Genomic DNA, 16,425 nt, shown 5'->3' with positions numbered 1-16,425 from the left:
ATGTTGTGATATCCCCAAAGTGGTTGGTCGTCTATACCTGCATCTTTTGCTTCACTGTTCCCATGGTGACTTGAGAGTCTGCGCGAAAAACTTATTGGCCAGTCGAGGATTTTCTGACACAAGTTCGAGTTCACCGTAGAAGAGAGCAAGGAGGAGACATTGTTTATTGTATAAAATGTGGGACACGGTTAGGAGTAAATTTGGGCTTTGGGTGGAGTTGGATAGATGGTTTCGGGCTGGGTCAGTCCCAGTCCATCCACCCTCCCAAAACTAAGGTTCAAAACCTGACCCCATGGGCCTCGGGTTCAGTATGTGGACCCCAGCTTTGGGTCTAATCATAAGTCTAAATTCTATTTCTTAATTTTAAGTTTCATTTTGATATTACTTAATAAAACTTAAAATTAAATTATACATAATGAAAACTATAAAATAAATTGAGGTTATGTTTGGTTTCAAAAAATGCGAGGGAAAATATGAGTGAAAATGAAAGGAGAGGAAATATAAGTAAAGAAAAAGTGAAGGAATGATTTTCAAATTTTTTTAAGTATGTATCAATTCTTTTTAAGAATGTATTTGGGGTTTTAAAATCCATTCCAAAGTAGGGAACGGTCTCTAATCACTTCCCGAGGGTTTTCAAATGAATGTTTAAACCATGAAAGGGGAAATATGGAGCTTGGTACTCATAAGAATGAATGTATTTATTTTTTATAAGGATGTACTTAGAGTTTCAAAGTTCATTCCGAGTTAGGAGAGGGTCTCCAATTACTTCTTGAAGGTTCTTAAAGAAACTATATAGATCATGATAAGAGAGATGAGATGTGTGAGAGAGTTCATGAGAAAAAAAAAAAAAGTAGTAGATGTGTTTATCAACAACTTTTGAAGTAATAGGTGTACTTGTTCTTAACTTTTGAAGTGATAGATGCACTTCTCAAAAGTTAAGGGTGATTTTGAAACAAATTCAAAAGCATTATTAGAATGCATGAATACATAATATTTTTTCTTACTTTTTACTAAAGAAACAGGTAAAAACAAAGTTTCAAGAAACCTCCCTTATTTATTTATTTTTTTAATATATGATTGCATAATTCCCCCCAAAAAAGTTCCCTACAATAGAAATCATCCGCTTAGCTCCTCTCATGGCTAGCAAATCAGCATTGGTATTCGTAAGTGGAGACCAAGAGAAACAACATCTAGATTCTCTAGCAATAAATCAATGCCATTAATTGACTTTCATAAGATCCAATTTTCCATAATAAATGCATATGATGAACAAATCAAGAAATGAACATGGTCATGCAAGCATAAGATTAACAAATCATGTAATCAATTTCACTTGTCATCAAGCATCATTCACATTTGATTTGATCCCTGTCCATCTGAAGTTCTAGACCAGAAAAGGCATGAATTCCATAAAAATCAAGCCATCATCCCTCCACCAGCCCCTTTCTCATCAATGGACCCCTATCCTATACGGAATAAGGTTCGACAAAATCCCTACCTCTTATCTATGAGATGTTTGGATATGCCGTGGAAAACTAGATTATATAACTTGGATATGACGTATTAGGTGTTTAAAAAAGGGGATGGATATATGAAAAGAAATCCACAAATATTATACATCATAATGTGTTAAGATCAATTATTGGAACTAATGGTAGGTAAAGCAAACGCACCGTCATTCTTGAAAACAATACATAGAGAAGCTGCCATCTTTAAAGATACAAAATTTCCAATTGGATTGATGAACATCTCTTATTTCTGCCTCGTTGCTACATACACTCTACATGTATCTATATGTGTGAATATATACACATACAAGATTCCATTTAGAAAAAATGACCAAACCCTATCATTGGGATCCTTCTATCCCAATAAATCTACACGAAAATTGTATCAAACTTGGGTCCGCAATTTTGCCAACAAACTCTGCATACTTTCAAGTTTCTGACTTAGCTGTTTAACACTAGCAAGATGGTGTCGGGAAGATTCTGAACTCCGTAGCTCAGCAATAAGAGCAGTACACTTAGCCTGTGAATCCAAGACCGCCTCCTCAAGTGAAAACACGGTTGATTCCAAGGATGGATGTGGGCTTTGACCATTACCATTCGCAGGAGTGAACCCAATATTGCTAGCATAACTATGGGGGCTAAGAATTTCTGGGGAAAAAATCTTGTCAAATCCCTCAGTTCCTGCAAGTCATCAATTTAACAACTGTGTAAGAAAATCCCTCAAATCCACATATGACTCGTCTGGACTCAAATTGACAAACATATACACCAGAAATAAACATGCAACTCCTTCTTAAACAGAAGATGACAGAAGATCTTCTCTTTCTTAATACATGTGAGCGATTGACCTAAATCCCAAATCTATAAAGCACAAACTTATGCTCAAGTGCTCCTAGCATATTTCTAAATTTTGAATTTGAGTTTTTAAAGATGCAAATATAGCATCACTTATTATCATTTCCAGTTTTAAGAATTTAAAATTCTTGAGTTGACACAGAACACCCTCGGCTTAACAAATGTAGAAACCTGACTCTGGCAACCCGTCCAAAAAATAGAATTTCCAATTTTTTAATTCTTGTTTCAATGAGAATTTCATTAATTGAATCAAAGTTTTTGAGTTTACCAAGGTTGCTCAGTTGATCTATGGCTGCCTGGCCAACCGATCCCTCCAACTTGAGCACCCGTAGAATTCCAGCAGCTATTCGGCCCATTGAATCAACTTCTGACTTGCATAGAAAAGCAAGATATTGCAGCTCATCTTTGGTCACAATTGCCTCAATCTACAGAGTAAAAATCATCATAAGACAGAACCTTCTAATAAAATAAAATATAATTTAAAAATTGTTCAGAAAGTTTAAATCTCTTACCGGTTGCTTAACAGAAAACTTCAAGTTTTCCACCATCCATTTGCCAATTTCATCATGAGCATTGTCCTCAGAGACTAGGATGCTAACTTCACAATTTATTCCCCCAGAGGTCTCAACAGTTTCCTTGATTCCTTCTACAGGAAAGCCAGCTTGAAGAATGCCCTTTGCAGCGTTGGGCTTCAAGATCTGCAATCCTTCAATACCAACCTGCAAGCACTCTTACAGCATATGAGATCTTAAATAAAGGACCCATTAATTTATAAAAGAATAAGAGAAAGGGGAAGGTAACTAGGGTCATTAGCAAATCCACACAAAACAGAAATCAGCAAGGAGTAGGGGTGAGGGGTACACTTCTTTATACCTAGAACCAACCAAATACGAGCAAAACCAAAAAATAATCGGCCTCTGCTGAGTCATTTGTGATTTACTTTCAATCTACCAAATCACATCCTGAAATAGAAAACATCTACTAGGCCACAAATTATCCTTTAATCCTCAGAAAAGTGGTCTTTAAAAAAGGGGCATAGAAGTTCACTCAATGGCTAGTATTTCCCAAGACTTTGAATTGTACTGAAAATGCTTCATATCAGCTTTAACTAATGAAATCATCTAAAAGCTGAAAAAAGAAAATGTGTGTGTATATACTTATATGCATATAAAGTACTTACAGTCATTAATTCCACAGGATATTTCTGTGTTTCCTGTGATTTTCCTTTTCCATTCAGCAACCGCTTTGGACTACCTTTTGCTTTCACTTGCAAACTCTGGAAAGTTGTGTGCCAACACCTCTCTTCTCTGCCAATATTTTCATCATTGTAAAACCACCATCTTTCTGCTGTCTCCTGTGCACCCTCAAGAGCAAATAACCAATCTTTTAATTCTATAGACACATCCACATCATCAGGCTTTCCCAAATTCAAGAAACCATTGTCTTTCCCATCTCTGTAACTTCCATCTACCAAAAAACAAAAAAAAAACAATTTAAGACACTGCAGTGAGATTAAAGTAACAGAAAATCTTCATAAAAGAGAAAACCATAGCAGCATATATATGAAGGTGTGACCAATTAAACAAAATTTCTAAATTCTACTGGTACATACTCTCTTCCAGATTATCCACAAGAAGAGGTGATGCCTTGAAAAGTTTTGACAATGGTCCAGCTGATAAATTCTCTAACCCTTTGGAGAGCCCCTCCCCAGGACCACCATCAGCCCCAAGGATTCCAAATCGATGCAGCAGGGTTTCGGCATAATTCATTCCTCCACCAAGACGAACACCAGCAATACAAGCTGCCACACTCAAACTATGACACTCAATATCCCGTGCATTATATGGAATCACATGCACGACACTTATGTCTAGCAATGGAATTGCACGAGCAATACCATTTGATCGATGCTTCCATTTGTTTTGAACCCAAAAAACTGGTCTTAGTTGAGGGGACCCACTCCCAGCTGACAGAAGACCATTTTCAGTAGAAGTTAAAGTTGTACCATTCTCATGCAACAAGTTTCCCTCAGTATCTACACAGTCAATTTCAACACTCCCCCAATGTAAAGTAGATGAAATGGCGATGGCACCACCAAGGGTTCTATGAGTGACTTTGATGAACAGATCGTCTCCCACAAACTGAACCAGAGGCATCTCATGAATATCCATGGATGAAGATTCCAGAAACCGAAGCTGGAGGTCCTTCACTGCCAAACTTACTGCAGTATCACTAGGAACTTTTTCCATCAGGCTCCCAGCCAAAGCTTCATTTTCACTTGTCTTTGGTCTGTTATTTTTTCCAACAATAGCTATCTTTTCACTGACTCTACCAAAGTGCGCATAGAGATCAAGGACAAAAAATAATTGCTCAACTGAAGTGTTGGATAAATATTGTTGAAAAGCAACACCTACCCTGACAACACCTCCTGGAGGAGGAATACTTATTAATGGCCTCCCATCTGCAGTTGCCATAGCTACCTCAATGCAAGCATCTTTCAGCTCAACACATCTCCATGAACCTGAAGACCGCTCAAGAGGAATTTGAAGTCCAGTTAAGTCACTACATGTTTCTAGAGACAGAATAAGTTGAGAAGCTCCAGTGGTCCATTTCTTTTGACTGGCATCAATCGGTTGACCTGCCCAGAGACTGAAGCAAGCAGGATCCTTCTCCAGGTTCAGTAGCCTGAGCTTTAGTTTTGGAGATTCTGAGAAGAACAAGTTCTCAATATGGAGCCTTGCTCCAGCAAAGGAGCTCTGATGAGTAGAGTTACTGTCTCCAGCAGAGATATTGGATTCTCCAGTGTTCATAGGAATAGTGATGTCCAATTCTTTGAGGGTGAATACAAGGGAGTCAACGGAGAAATCTGGTAACACAGCACCAGGATTGACTACAATTCCATCAGCTAAGAAGGAAGATATCCTTAAACAGGATTCTTCCTGAAGATGAATCTGTATAAGGAAAGGAAAACGATAATTAAAAAAAAGCATCTTACAAATGGTTAGAGAGAGGAATCACATCAATGTAGTTGATTCATACCATAAGTGGCCGACAATCAATCACTGTTTGTGAAGCGAAACATGGTGGAGCTGGGGAGGGCTTAACCTGAAGAGAATGGAGGCATATTAGAGGAATACCTTCATGTAACTGCCACTGCTGTTCACCCAGAGGATATATTGCCGGACAAAAGTTCTGACCTGTTCAAGGAAACAGATGGAAGCCCCAACTCTGAATGACATATATCCAATTTTAACATAATCAAAGGCTACAAAATGGTTATAATTTTCTACAGAATAAATGATAAACCAACTGATACCAAATTCAGGAATATGCAGAACATCTTTTGTGACAGCCTGCATTGACGGTTGCACTAAGGTGCATGGAGGGTGTGAAAAGGTATCCCTGCATTCAAGCCATCCACATATAAACCAAACCTTTCCTTTGAAAATTACAATGAAGTGGAATCAACTAAAAAAGAACAGCCATGAAAAAACAAAGGGAGAAACTTAAAAGCCTTATCCTAACAATCTGTTTCTGCTAAATCACAGGATATTATATTCTGAATTAATTGGTCCCACCAAATGCATTGCAAGCATAATTAGAAATAGAATGTGTCAACTTTTATACAAATCCAAAAAGTTACCCTTAAGTCAAATTTATATAGATCCAAAAAGCTAACCTTAAGTCAACTTTTATATAGATCCAAAATTTTACCCTTAATAGAACCAAGACTCAGGAGGAGTTGTTTTTTTTTTAACTTTTTGCTAAAAGCAACTTGCTTTAAGATTTCAAATGGTTTATTTTTTGTTGACCTATTACTTATTTCTTAATTTTTTAATTGAATAGAAAAAGTCAAAAGATTTAGTTTTCTAAATGCTAAAAATAACATGTTGGTTTTTCTTTACTTCTTAATATTTAATTGAAATAAAATATTTAAAAAAAAAAAAACAAACAACTTAATACTTAATACTATTAAACACTGTTTAGTTTTAAGTTCTATTTAGAATTAAGTAAAAAAAAAACACTGCCTAAAAGAAATAGAATAAAAACAAAAATCAAATTATCATAAATAACTACAACTGATAAAGCTTGATTGCATTCGTATCATAGAAAAGTACTTACAAAGCATACAAGGCAAAAATGGAAAATTAAAAGTTGGAAATTTACAAAGAATAGAATAGAAATAAAATTAACCTATTCTAATCAACTCCAATTCAGAGAGTCTAGCTGCAGTGGTACAACAAAAAGGAGGGGCAGAAACCAATACATGTGAAATATACGAGGAAAAGAAGAGAAAAGAGAAGGCCACATTTAAAGAGGTATCTTACAAAGGGAATATGATAAAAAACTTCAATAAAATGCCCTAGAGGCCTCACTCAAGTGGCAAAGGGTTGGGAGGGATGTGGAAGTTTCAGGTTTGATTCCTAGGAGAAAAAGATGCTACCCATCATAAAGGAAACTTCAGTGCAATGAACAGAAAGCAACATAAAACTTAAATGGGAAACCAGATGAAAAGGTCAGTAAAGAATTATTGAAAAGGGAAGAAAGAAAGAAAGAAAATGAGGATGAAGTGGCAAGTATTTTGGAAGTTTCCCATGAGCAGGAGCTTCAGAAAAGTTCCCCAGCATATACAAAAGGTCATCTCTTCTCAAATGTTGTAAAATCTATTCCCTTAAATATCTCAGAAGTTTCTTCTTACCTTCAGAAATGTGTTGTTACTTCTCGAAGAAATGCATGTTCAAAGAAATGTTTCTTCCACTCAAAATGAAGTTTCATGGTGACTAAAAGAAAATATTTGCTGTTACCAACTCTATTTTAAAATAAAATACAAGCAACTATACCTTAGAAACAGTCCACCAATCATAACTCGGTTCAGGTTCTTTGTCTTTTCCCCATCAGAAACACTGGCCTGCAAGAAAAGTATACCCTCACATGAAATGTTGGACTGGAATGAAAAAACACCCATAGACTATTTCAGAACCATGACATGCAAGTTAGCAAGAACCAACACAGAAGCAGACAAAAGAATCTTCAGGGTAAGGAATCTACAGCTGCCATTGATGAAGGTCACTAGTCACTACTATAACTTATTGCAATAGAAATATTTCCATCAATAACAGGATTCCGTGTGTTCTTAATCAAAACAAATCAAGGAGCATGTGAATTGTACCAAAACAAATTCTTATGACTAAAAGCATGTAAATAAAAAGCAGAGAAATATATATTACTTATATACTGTTTCTATCCCTAAGAAACATTGCGTCCGAATCAAACTAGGCACGAAGCATGTGAATTGTACTAAAACAAATTATTATTCTATTACATACAAAATCATGTAAATATCACATGAAGAAACATATACTTAATTATAATTATTTCCATCACCAAGAAACCATGTTATTCTACATATAACTCAGCTTTGACTTCTGAATCTTTCACGTCACTAGTCATCTGATTATAAAACACTTATTAATTTGAGGGGAGCAACATATAAGACATCGTTAATCAAAATACATGATGTATTAAAACACAGCGTTGAGTTGCTCCTGATGTGTTGCATATCTGCTTAGGAATTCATTTATTATTACCTATGAAAATGGATTAAAAAAAAAAAGTTAATGTTAATACAAATCCAAGAATATGGAACTTCAATAAAACAATACCCGAGAGAAGAAGAGTGACTGCATCAAAAGTTCAAGCCGGAACTCTGCAAAAACATTGGAACTGTTCGTAAATGTTCTGAACAAATAGGACTGAGGTCAAATAAAACTGGGGACCGAAGAAAATTATGCACTACCCAATATAAACAAATTATTAAGAATAAGTTTGGACAAAACAATGAAACTAATGGTTCCACTACAAACATAAATGACGACAATTACATACAAGATCAAAAGAAAAGACTAACCAGCATCTTTGATGCAGAGAAATATGTGGTCCACAATAATAGAGACCAGAGAACGTCCTGCTGATTCTGTAGTTCGCTGCCAGGATTCATGAGAGAGAGAGATAGAGAGAGAGAAGGGGGGTTCAGTTAAGATTTGTTCCTAAAAATTAATCATGATGGTGTTTCCACTGTAAGTTTGATCAAAAGAAAAACAATTAAGGTGACAAAAAACCTGTTGAGCTTTTGGATCTACATCTCCTCTATTTAGACAGACATATAATCCGGTCAAGAAGCGTAGAAGAGCACGCAATCCTGCTCATATTATGTTATGTCAAATCCATAATGTAAGTGCCATTTGACTAGGGATATTTGAAAACATTTCCATTGCTTACCTGGTTCACTTAAAGCAGGACAAACAGCTTCTGTAATATGAAGTTGAACCTCCAGCCCCAGTGGACTGTTTAGTTCTGTCCTCTGTACTGTAATCTGATCATGATGAAAGTTAGGAGGCACTGGGCAATTTACATTCTATACAAAAATCTACATAGGCATCTAACACAAAGCAGTTAAGAAAATCAAAGTTCACCAAGAATCAACTTGAAATATCAGGTTTGCATTACATAAGCCTCTCCAGATATTCCTTCAATAAAACGCTCTCCACCAAAGAACACTCGCTTTGCACCATCCTCATCTCTCCTATTTACTTCCTCTTCAGGGTGTGCTATATTAGCATCCATGAACATATCAGGATGAGGCAAGAGGTCAATGGACAAAAATTCCCATTCAAGTTTCTGGTGTAGACAGATTTAGCACCAGTACAGCATTAGTATAAACATCAAGAATAAAAGAAGCAAGAAATAATTATAAAAGAGAACTCATGAGGGCTTAAGCAAAATCAATGCCAATAATGGCTAATAGTTTCAGAATACACACAAACATATAAGTCTAATAAAAGATGGAATTATTACTTTGAATACGTATATAAACTTTTTGTCATTGGAGAAGTCCCTCGCTTCCTTAAGATTCACAACCTGTAACCAGAGGATTGTTCAAATAAGCCGTTCTCTTCAAGAAAGCATCCAAGTAGTATGTGTGGTTCCAATGACTTACATGCCAATTTTCGTTCGTGGTATACAACAAAAGGTTGCGGATAGTTATAGATGCCAGAGGTGATGCCCTGGTGAAAAGAAAAGAATGAAGTGTCCATAACTGGTAAGTAATGCAATATAATAATTTTAACTTTCAAACTTTGCCGAAGCACAGGCTCATAAAGTTTTGTAAATGTAAGCAGCTTCAATAAAATCAAATAAATACTCAATTACTTATTTATACTGCCAGAGAAGACTATGAGTACATGAAAGATAATTTGGCCAATAGAGATCTACAATTGATATGATAGCAAAACAAAACTAAAATGACAGCATCTTTCTCAAGCTAAAGCATTAGAAACAATTGGACAACATTCCATTTAGGTATGTTCTCAGTTCTGAATTGCTTCTATTATTTTCATCTCAACCTGCAAAACAATATCAGGAAGTAACAGAACTAATAAGCAAAACATGAAGACAATAGATAATTGATGAAGAAAATTTGGTGCCGAGCAACCATACTAACACATTCAAATCTGTGTGCAATTTCCAGCAGCAAAGCAACACAGAGGTTTCTTGTCCAAATTAAGGTCTTCAATTTACTGTACCTCATTTTCAACTTTAGTCACCTTCTGCAGGTGGTTTTGAAACTGTCATTTGGAGAGTTTATTATAGTAACTAGAATTTCAACTCAATCATTTATTTTTCAAGGGTTCATTTGATAATTGGTCATATAATGAAATGTTGACTAAGCTTTTTTTTTTTCTTTAGTTTTTTCAAATTTCAAATCATTGTTTGATAAGAACATTATTTTGTGATGTAGCTTTTCTTTTCTTTTCTATTCTTTTTTTTTTTCCTTTTTTTCTCTTTAAGTTTCAAATTGTTGCTTAATAGGAAACAAAGAAAATGAGAAAAAGGAAAACCACTAATAGAAAGTTTATCTTTGGCAGTTGTAACTAACATTGAATTCACAACTATCAAAAAAATTTCATCTAGAGCCCTACACAAGTGGATGAGTAGTGCATGAAAGACAAGGTTCATTCCTAGGGGGAAGGGGGGGAGAGAGAGAGAGAACTGAACATCAAATAATTTTTCATAACTTTAAGAAATAATTTTAATGATCACCAAATATTTAAGAGTTTCTTATATATTGATCTTAACATAGTTTCCCAGTGAAAATTTCCTTTAAGATTGTCATTAGTAGGGAAAACAACTGTTCTTCATGCTGACCAGAAACTGTGTCCATGTAAGGCTGTTGCAGCTGAGAATACCCTTTTCAGTGTTCAATATCCAATTGTCAGTTCTATTAGTAGCTATATGGGAAAGATGATGTTCCAACTCCAAGGAATACTTGCTTGTGAGGAGAATTTACCACTGAATTTAACATCAGTAAGTAGTACATGGCAATAATTCGATATATACCAGGTGAACCATAATCTGAATTAATCCATATGCTAAGACATAAGACAAACATATCATAGATAAATGTACAAATGGCTTGAGGCAACAGTAAATTACCAAGTTGCTCCTCCTTGGCATCGAGCACCCCCACGAGTTTCAAGTAGAAGATTGACAGTGCGCACTTCTAGAGTCATCCCATCAGCAATCTGGCATTATAACAGTAAGAAATGTATCATCCAATCTCAAAGCCACATAAAGGATAGCAGCATCAAGCTGGAAGCACACATATAACATTTACACAAATCCACAGAAAAAAGCATCCTGAAAATGTGATTTACACTAATAACAGCAAAATGGGAAGTGTATGATTGTATAAGTTGAGGCTAGAAAGGGAAGAGCAAGGCTGAAAAAGACATGGATGAAATTAGAATAAGCAAAGTTTGAAATCCCAAGCTCTTAAGGCCCGGCTCAAGTGGCAAGGGGTTGGGTTGGGAATATAGGAGGTTTCAGGTTCAAGTCCTAAGAACAGAAAAAGAATGTTACCTATAAATAAAAAATAGAAAATTAAAAAAGTAATAATAAATAAATAAAGTTTGAAACTCCAAGAATTAACCCAAACCATGGCTTTTGGGAGTTAAATTGGTAAAGCAAGATGCTTGTCACTGGACTTACATGGTTGGATAAGGCATTCTAGACACTATGCATATATACAGATGACTAATATAATATTACAGAAAGCATTATTATTTCCTCTCAATCCACTACATAATTTCAAAGTTAGGTCAAGAAAAATGTCAATTCCCATGGAAAATAATATTTTCTTCCTCAGTCAACATTCACAATGGATGGTCATCAAAATAAATATGATCATAAAAAAGAGAATGCAATTGTTAGCCATTCAAATTAAAAATATGATCATAGATGTGAGAATACAATTGTAGTAATCAAAAAAAGATTAAATACAAGAGAAGCAAAAATAAATATCAAAAATTATTTTGCAGTGAAGATTAAAAGTGGCCATCAATCTTTTTGGCTCTTGGGGGCAGTTTAGCAACTAGGGGCTTGGATGCAAAAGACATGGACTTTTTAGAAAAGCGGGTGAACACCTTCCAACTCAAATCAATGAGAATACAAGGAAGTATCATATATGTTGTAGTTTTCTGGATGTCAACTGGTGCATGAGTGGATAAAAGAGGATGTGAGCTTAAGTGTTTGGTCTTTCTTGGACCTTGTTGATAAAATGGAAATTGGTTAACTAGTTAGGGCTATAGGTTCTACTTTCGTGCTTTTGTTACTTGTATACCTCACGCATACATGGATTGCACCCCATTCTTGTTAGGCACTCATTCTAATACAATTGCACATGATGAATGATCCTGGATTACTCATGAAATAAATATGCAACAAATGATGAAAAAAGGGTAGTTATATTCACTTAGGAATGCAGTGTGTTGGGTTTATCAGTAATCTGGCCAGGCCATCACTGCTGGGACAGGTTTAGGGAAGCCAAATTTGGGTTCAAGGCGAGTTCAGGGAGGCATTTGAAGACACAGAACAGTTTGGGGCAGGATCAGATTCTACACCACCCCATTGCAGTTTACCCTTCAACTTTTACAAATCCCATAGGAATCCCATATAAATAACATGTTCTCCATAAATCTCTCCACTGACACTCTCAAAACGTTTTAAACCCTAACACCCCACTCATCATTTCTCCTGCATCTTCTTGATGTTTTCTCCAGCATCTGCATTGGCCTCATCTTCTGCAGTCTTGGTCACATTATCTTGGGTATTAACTCAAGCCAGTAACATCCTGCTTGGTAGGTTATGCTTCCAAGCCTCTACTTTGTTTTTTTAGCATCTTGGTCCCTGAGGTGTTTTGAATCCTTCGTACGGTTTAACAAGAAGAGATTGGTCTATATTTCAAGATCTGTGTGCTTTAGTATCTGGGCCTTGTTTATCTTCTTGACTTTGCTCTTATCTTGAGGGCTATTTTGGAGAAAATCCATTTTTGTGGAGTTGATCCATATTCTCTATCATTATGTGGGCCTTTAATCCTGCAAATTTCCTTCAAAAAGTTTATTTTTTCCTTGGAAAAAGATTGGCATTTTGAGGTGGATGACTTTGTGACCCAATGCAACCTGTCCCAACACAGCCCAAATTTACCTGCTACCAAAATCTGGGCCTGGTGAAGAGGGAATGCCAATAAACTCAGCTGCCCTAACCCAAGACGAGTTTGGTCTGAGTAGGGGATTTTTCTTTTCTATATTGAAGAAAAAGAAAGTAAACTAAACCTAACCAAGAGGACCCTATTCATGCCTGAACTTATTTTTATAAATGGAATGTAAATAATTATAGTCCACTTGCAAGACAACTTCATAAAAAACCTGACATTATTGCAACCGCAATGGCGAGTTAAACTGGAATGGCACTGCCAGTGTGTGAACTGAAGAATGATATATATAGAAAACAGGCACTCATTTCAAGATTAACAAGAAAAAGCTTATATAAACAAATGCAAGGGCCATGGCAGGGCAAGAGAGAAGATTGAAGGAATTACCATTATACTTTAAATGGGATAGCACTGAAGTGAAAAATGGAACCAAAATCTTGCACCATGCTTACACATAAACATGATAACATTTTCAATTTCCAAAAAAAAAAAAAAACAGAACACTTGGATTCAAGGGTGTACATGATCCCACAATGACTTTAAGTGAGCAACAATGATTTATCAATTTCCTAAGCTCTCTTGCTATGTGGATTCAAGTGTGCATAGATGGAAGTACTTTGTCTTTGATTGATATTGTACATTGGTCAGGTTCTTGTTGAGGGAGGGTGTGGTTTTTTGTGTCCCCTCCTTTTTGTTTCGCTTGCTTCATTCTTTGTAAACTTTTTGTGTACTCTTGTGTGTTTTTTGCATTCTCTTACTTATCAAAACAATGATATAATCAATTTTTAGTCTTTCTAGAGCAATTGGACCACATAATTGAATGGAGCCTTCTATTCCCAAACATCATTTGTAGCTATGTTGCTTGGACTTGTGTGCAAATAAATATCTAGGACTCAAATTATTTTGACTCCAAAATTTAGGATACAGACAACCAACTAAAAAAGATCCAAATCCCCTATAAAAAAAAAATAATAATAATAATAATAAATAAAATAAATAAAAAATAAAAAAATAAAACACCTGACTAAAAAAGATCCAAATTTTAGATATGGATACAAGGGTACAACATAATAAAAGGGGTATTTGTATTTATATCCTTGACTTCTTTAACAGTCCTAGGTTTCTTCACTAGATATTTTTAATAATTCTCAATGGAAACCTAGACGTAACAACAAAAGGAAGAGGTTTCAGTGAAAGAGCATTTTCTTGGTTTCCCTTCAGGGTAACTGGGAGCACAGGTCTAGATGGGCTTTCAAAGTTTTATCTCATTCCATGGGTTGTATCCAGAAAAGCTCAAACAATTCCCAATAGCTTTCCACATTTAGAAAATTCAGAAGGGCAACAGTACGAAACTGGAAACACTGGAGTCCCTCCACATCAAGGGAAAGAGAGTGATGGTTGTAGTTTCAATAAATAGAAGTTTGAAGGGGGCCACTCAAATGGATATTATAGGAAGAAGAAATCCAAAATGCAAATGCAGAGTAGAGGGTTGAGCCCATACTGCCTAGGTTTTGCTTCACCAGTAGTTGGGATAAATGCCCTGCCATCAGGGAGGATTCCCCATTATCCAAAAAAAACTTGTTACAGGTTACACTTTACTATTAGTCTCCCTTCACAAAGTTTCCAAAGAAAGCTTAAAGTAGACATTAGGAGAAACTTTTGAAAAATAGTCTAATCCTAAGGGAATCCGTGTTTTGGTATGTATAGCGAACATTTTGTTACTTGTAGCTACCTCCTGAGTCTGATGGCTGAGAAATTGATAGATTCTCTAATGAAGAAAGAATTTATGTATTTTTGGGACAAACTTCCATTGGGAATTTTTTTTAGATAAGTATTCCATTGGGATTATTTGCCACTTGTGCCATCTCTCTGTATCCTCTTGTTCCATGCTAATTTTCTTAGTTAGGCAAAAATACCTTTCTGCACAACTCTTTCTTCCATTCTATAATTTTATGGTGAACAATCATAAAAATTTATGAAATCAAAAGAATAAAGGAACAACAAAAAAGAGAGAGAATAGAGAAAAGAACAACAGCAACAGAACAATACACGTGCAAGCAGTTATTAACTGTCTGGTTCCACTAGACAAACAACACATAATTGAAATGCATAGAAAATGCATAATTCAACTGCACACAAGACAGACTAACCTTATCAGCAAATCCATAACCACTTCCTTTTCCTGAGCTGGTGGACGACTGAGTACTACAAGTGTGGTAACAAAAAGACAAGTATTTACTAGTGAAAATCCAACTGTACCAATAATAAGCCTAAAACAATCCAATCATAAAACTTAAGCTAAACCAAGACCTCAGTGGCATTACCTGCTTGAGCTCCTGCATGCATCCACATCTGAATTCTCCTCCAAAACCAAATCAAGTCTATCTATTTGAACAACAACTGGCTCTATTTGTACATTACTCACATATGGCAGCTAAAAACCACCAATAGAAATTAAAAAAATAATTAGAACAGCAAAAAAAATAAAAAAATAAAAAGATAGTTGGAGAGAGAACGAACTGCTAAGTAAAACCACCCTGACTTCGTAATACTTAGTAAAACAAAGAACAACCCACTGTTTGCTCCAGAGGAAATGCAACAAAACCTCAAATTCAATATCTTGGAATTTTCAATATTTGTAAAATAATAAAAACAATAATAAACCAAAACAAAACAAAAATCTTTAGTTAACAAACCTAACACAAAATTTGTTTAGTATATATAAGCTTTTTCGTTAACCAACACAAACGATTATAATTTTAAAATAAATAAAAATAAAAACCTCCTCTTTTTTTTTTCCCATTTCCCCCAAATTTATCAACAGTCACATACAAGAACAATAATAGATGATAAATGAACTATAAAAAACGAACCAATATCTCCAATTTCCCGACTTTCGCTGTCGTGACATTCAAAGCAGGCGGCAATCCAAGACTCGAATGAAGAGCATCTCCATTTATATCTACCAACCACAAAAACAAATCACCAATCAAATCTCACGTCTTTCCCTAATCAAAACATAAAACCCTAAAATCCCAACCAATCCACCACGCAAACCGCCTCCAATTCACATTCAAAAAACAAACTCCCCCGATCAAACACATCAAAGCGTCCAAAATTCTAGAAATCAAAACACAAAAAAGTACCCAAATTGGAGAGCTGTACGGTACGACCCTGCAACTTGAACTGATCTCTGGAGAAGGATTTGAGCCAATACTTGAGAGTGTACTCCAAGGCGAGGGCGACTATGGACTCCATGAGGTGCCCCCTTCAGAAGCTTCGGCTACCTTCTGGAATCTTCTAGATCTGGAACGGAGGGCGGCAGAATTCGGGGAATTCGGATCCTGAGAAACGAGGCTGGGTTTCAGGTGTACTATAGGGGAGGGAGAAGTGGAGGGGACGTCACGTGCCAGAGATCGCAGCGGGAGGAGGTGGCACGTGCGAAGAAAGTTGAGAGGGCGTTGGATCTGGAGTGTGTCAGGAGTTGATTTGTCGGTTTGTTTGTGTGCTTTG

The 16,425-nt window shown here is 35.9% G+C and overlaps 1 protein-coding gene across 1 annotated transcript; it reads right to left on the bottom strand.

Annotated features, from left to right (window-relative positions):
- Positions 1–1,592: 1,592 nt before the first annotated feature.
- On the bottom strand, positions 1,593–16,391 carry LOC117909503. The gene is made up of 20 exons (XM_034823543.1): positions 16,059–16,391; positions 15,786–15,874; positions 15,237–15,346; positions 15,063–15,117; positions 10,857–10,945; positions 9,361–9,427; positions 9,219–9,281; positions 8,871–9,041; positions 8,643–8,736; positions 8,483–8,562; positions 8,272–8,347; positions 8,027–8,070; positions 7,205–7,272; positions 5,680–5,765; positions 5,403–5,560; positions 3,976–5,314; positions 3,544–3,830; positions 2,876–3,082; positions 2,632–2,788; positions 1,593–2,189 (listed from the first exon to the last, which is right to left on the bottom strand). The coding sequence occupies exons 1-20, from the start codon at positions 16,168–16,170 to the stop codon at positions 1,894–1,896; spliced, it is 3,648 nt and encodes a 1,215-aa protein (XP_034679434.1). The 5' UTR covers positions 16,171–16,391; the 3' UTR covers positions 1,593–1,893.
- Positions 16,392–16,425: the final 34 nt, after the last annotated feature.

Source organism: Vitis riparia, chromosome 19, assembly GCF_004353265.1.
Source record: "Vitis riparia cultivar Riparia Gloire de Montpellier isolate 1030 chromosome 19, EGFV_Vit.rip_1.0, whole genome shotgun sequence".
NCBI lineage: Eukaryota > Viridiplantae > Streptophyta > Magnoliopsida > Vitales > Vitaceae > Vitis > Vitis riparia.
This window is presented reverse-complemented; position numbering and strand designations above follow the sequence as displayed.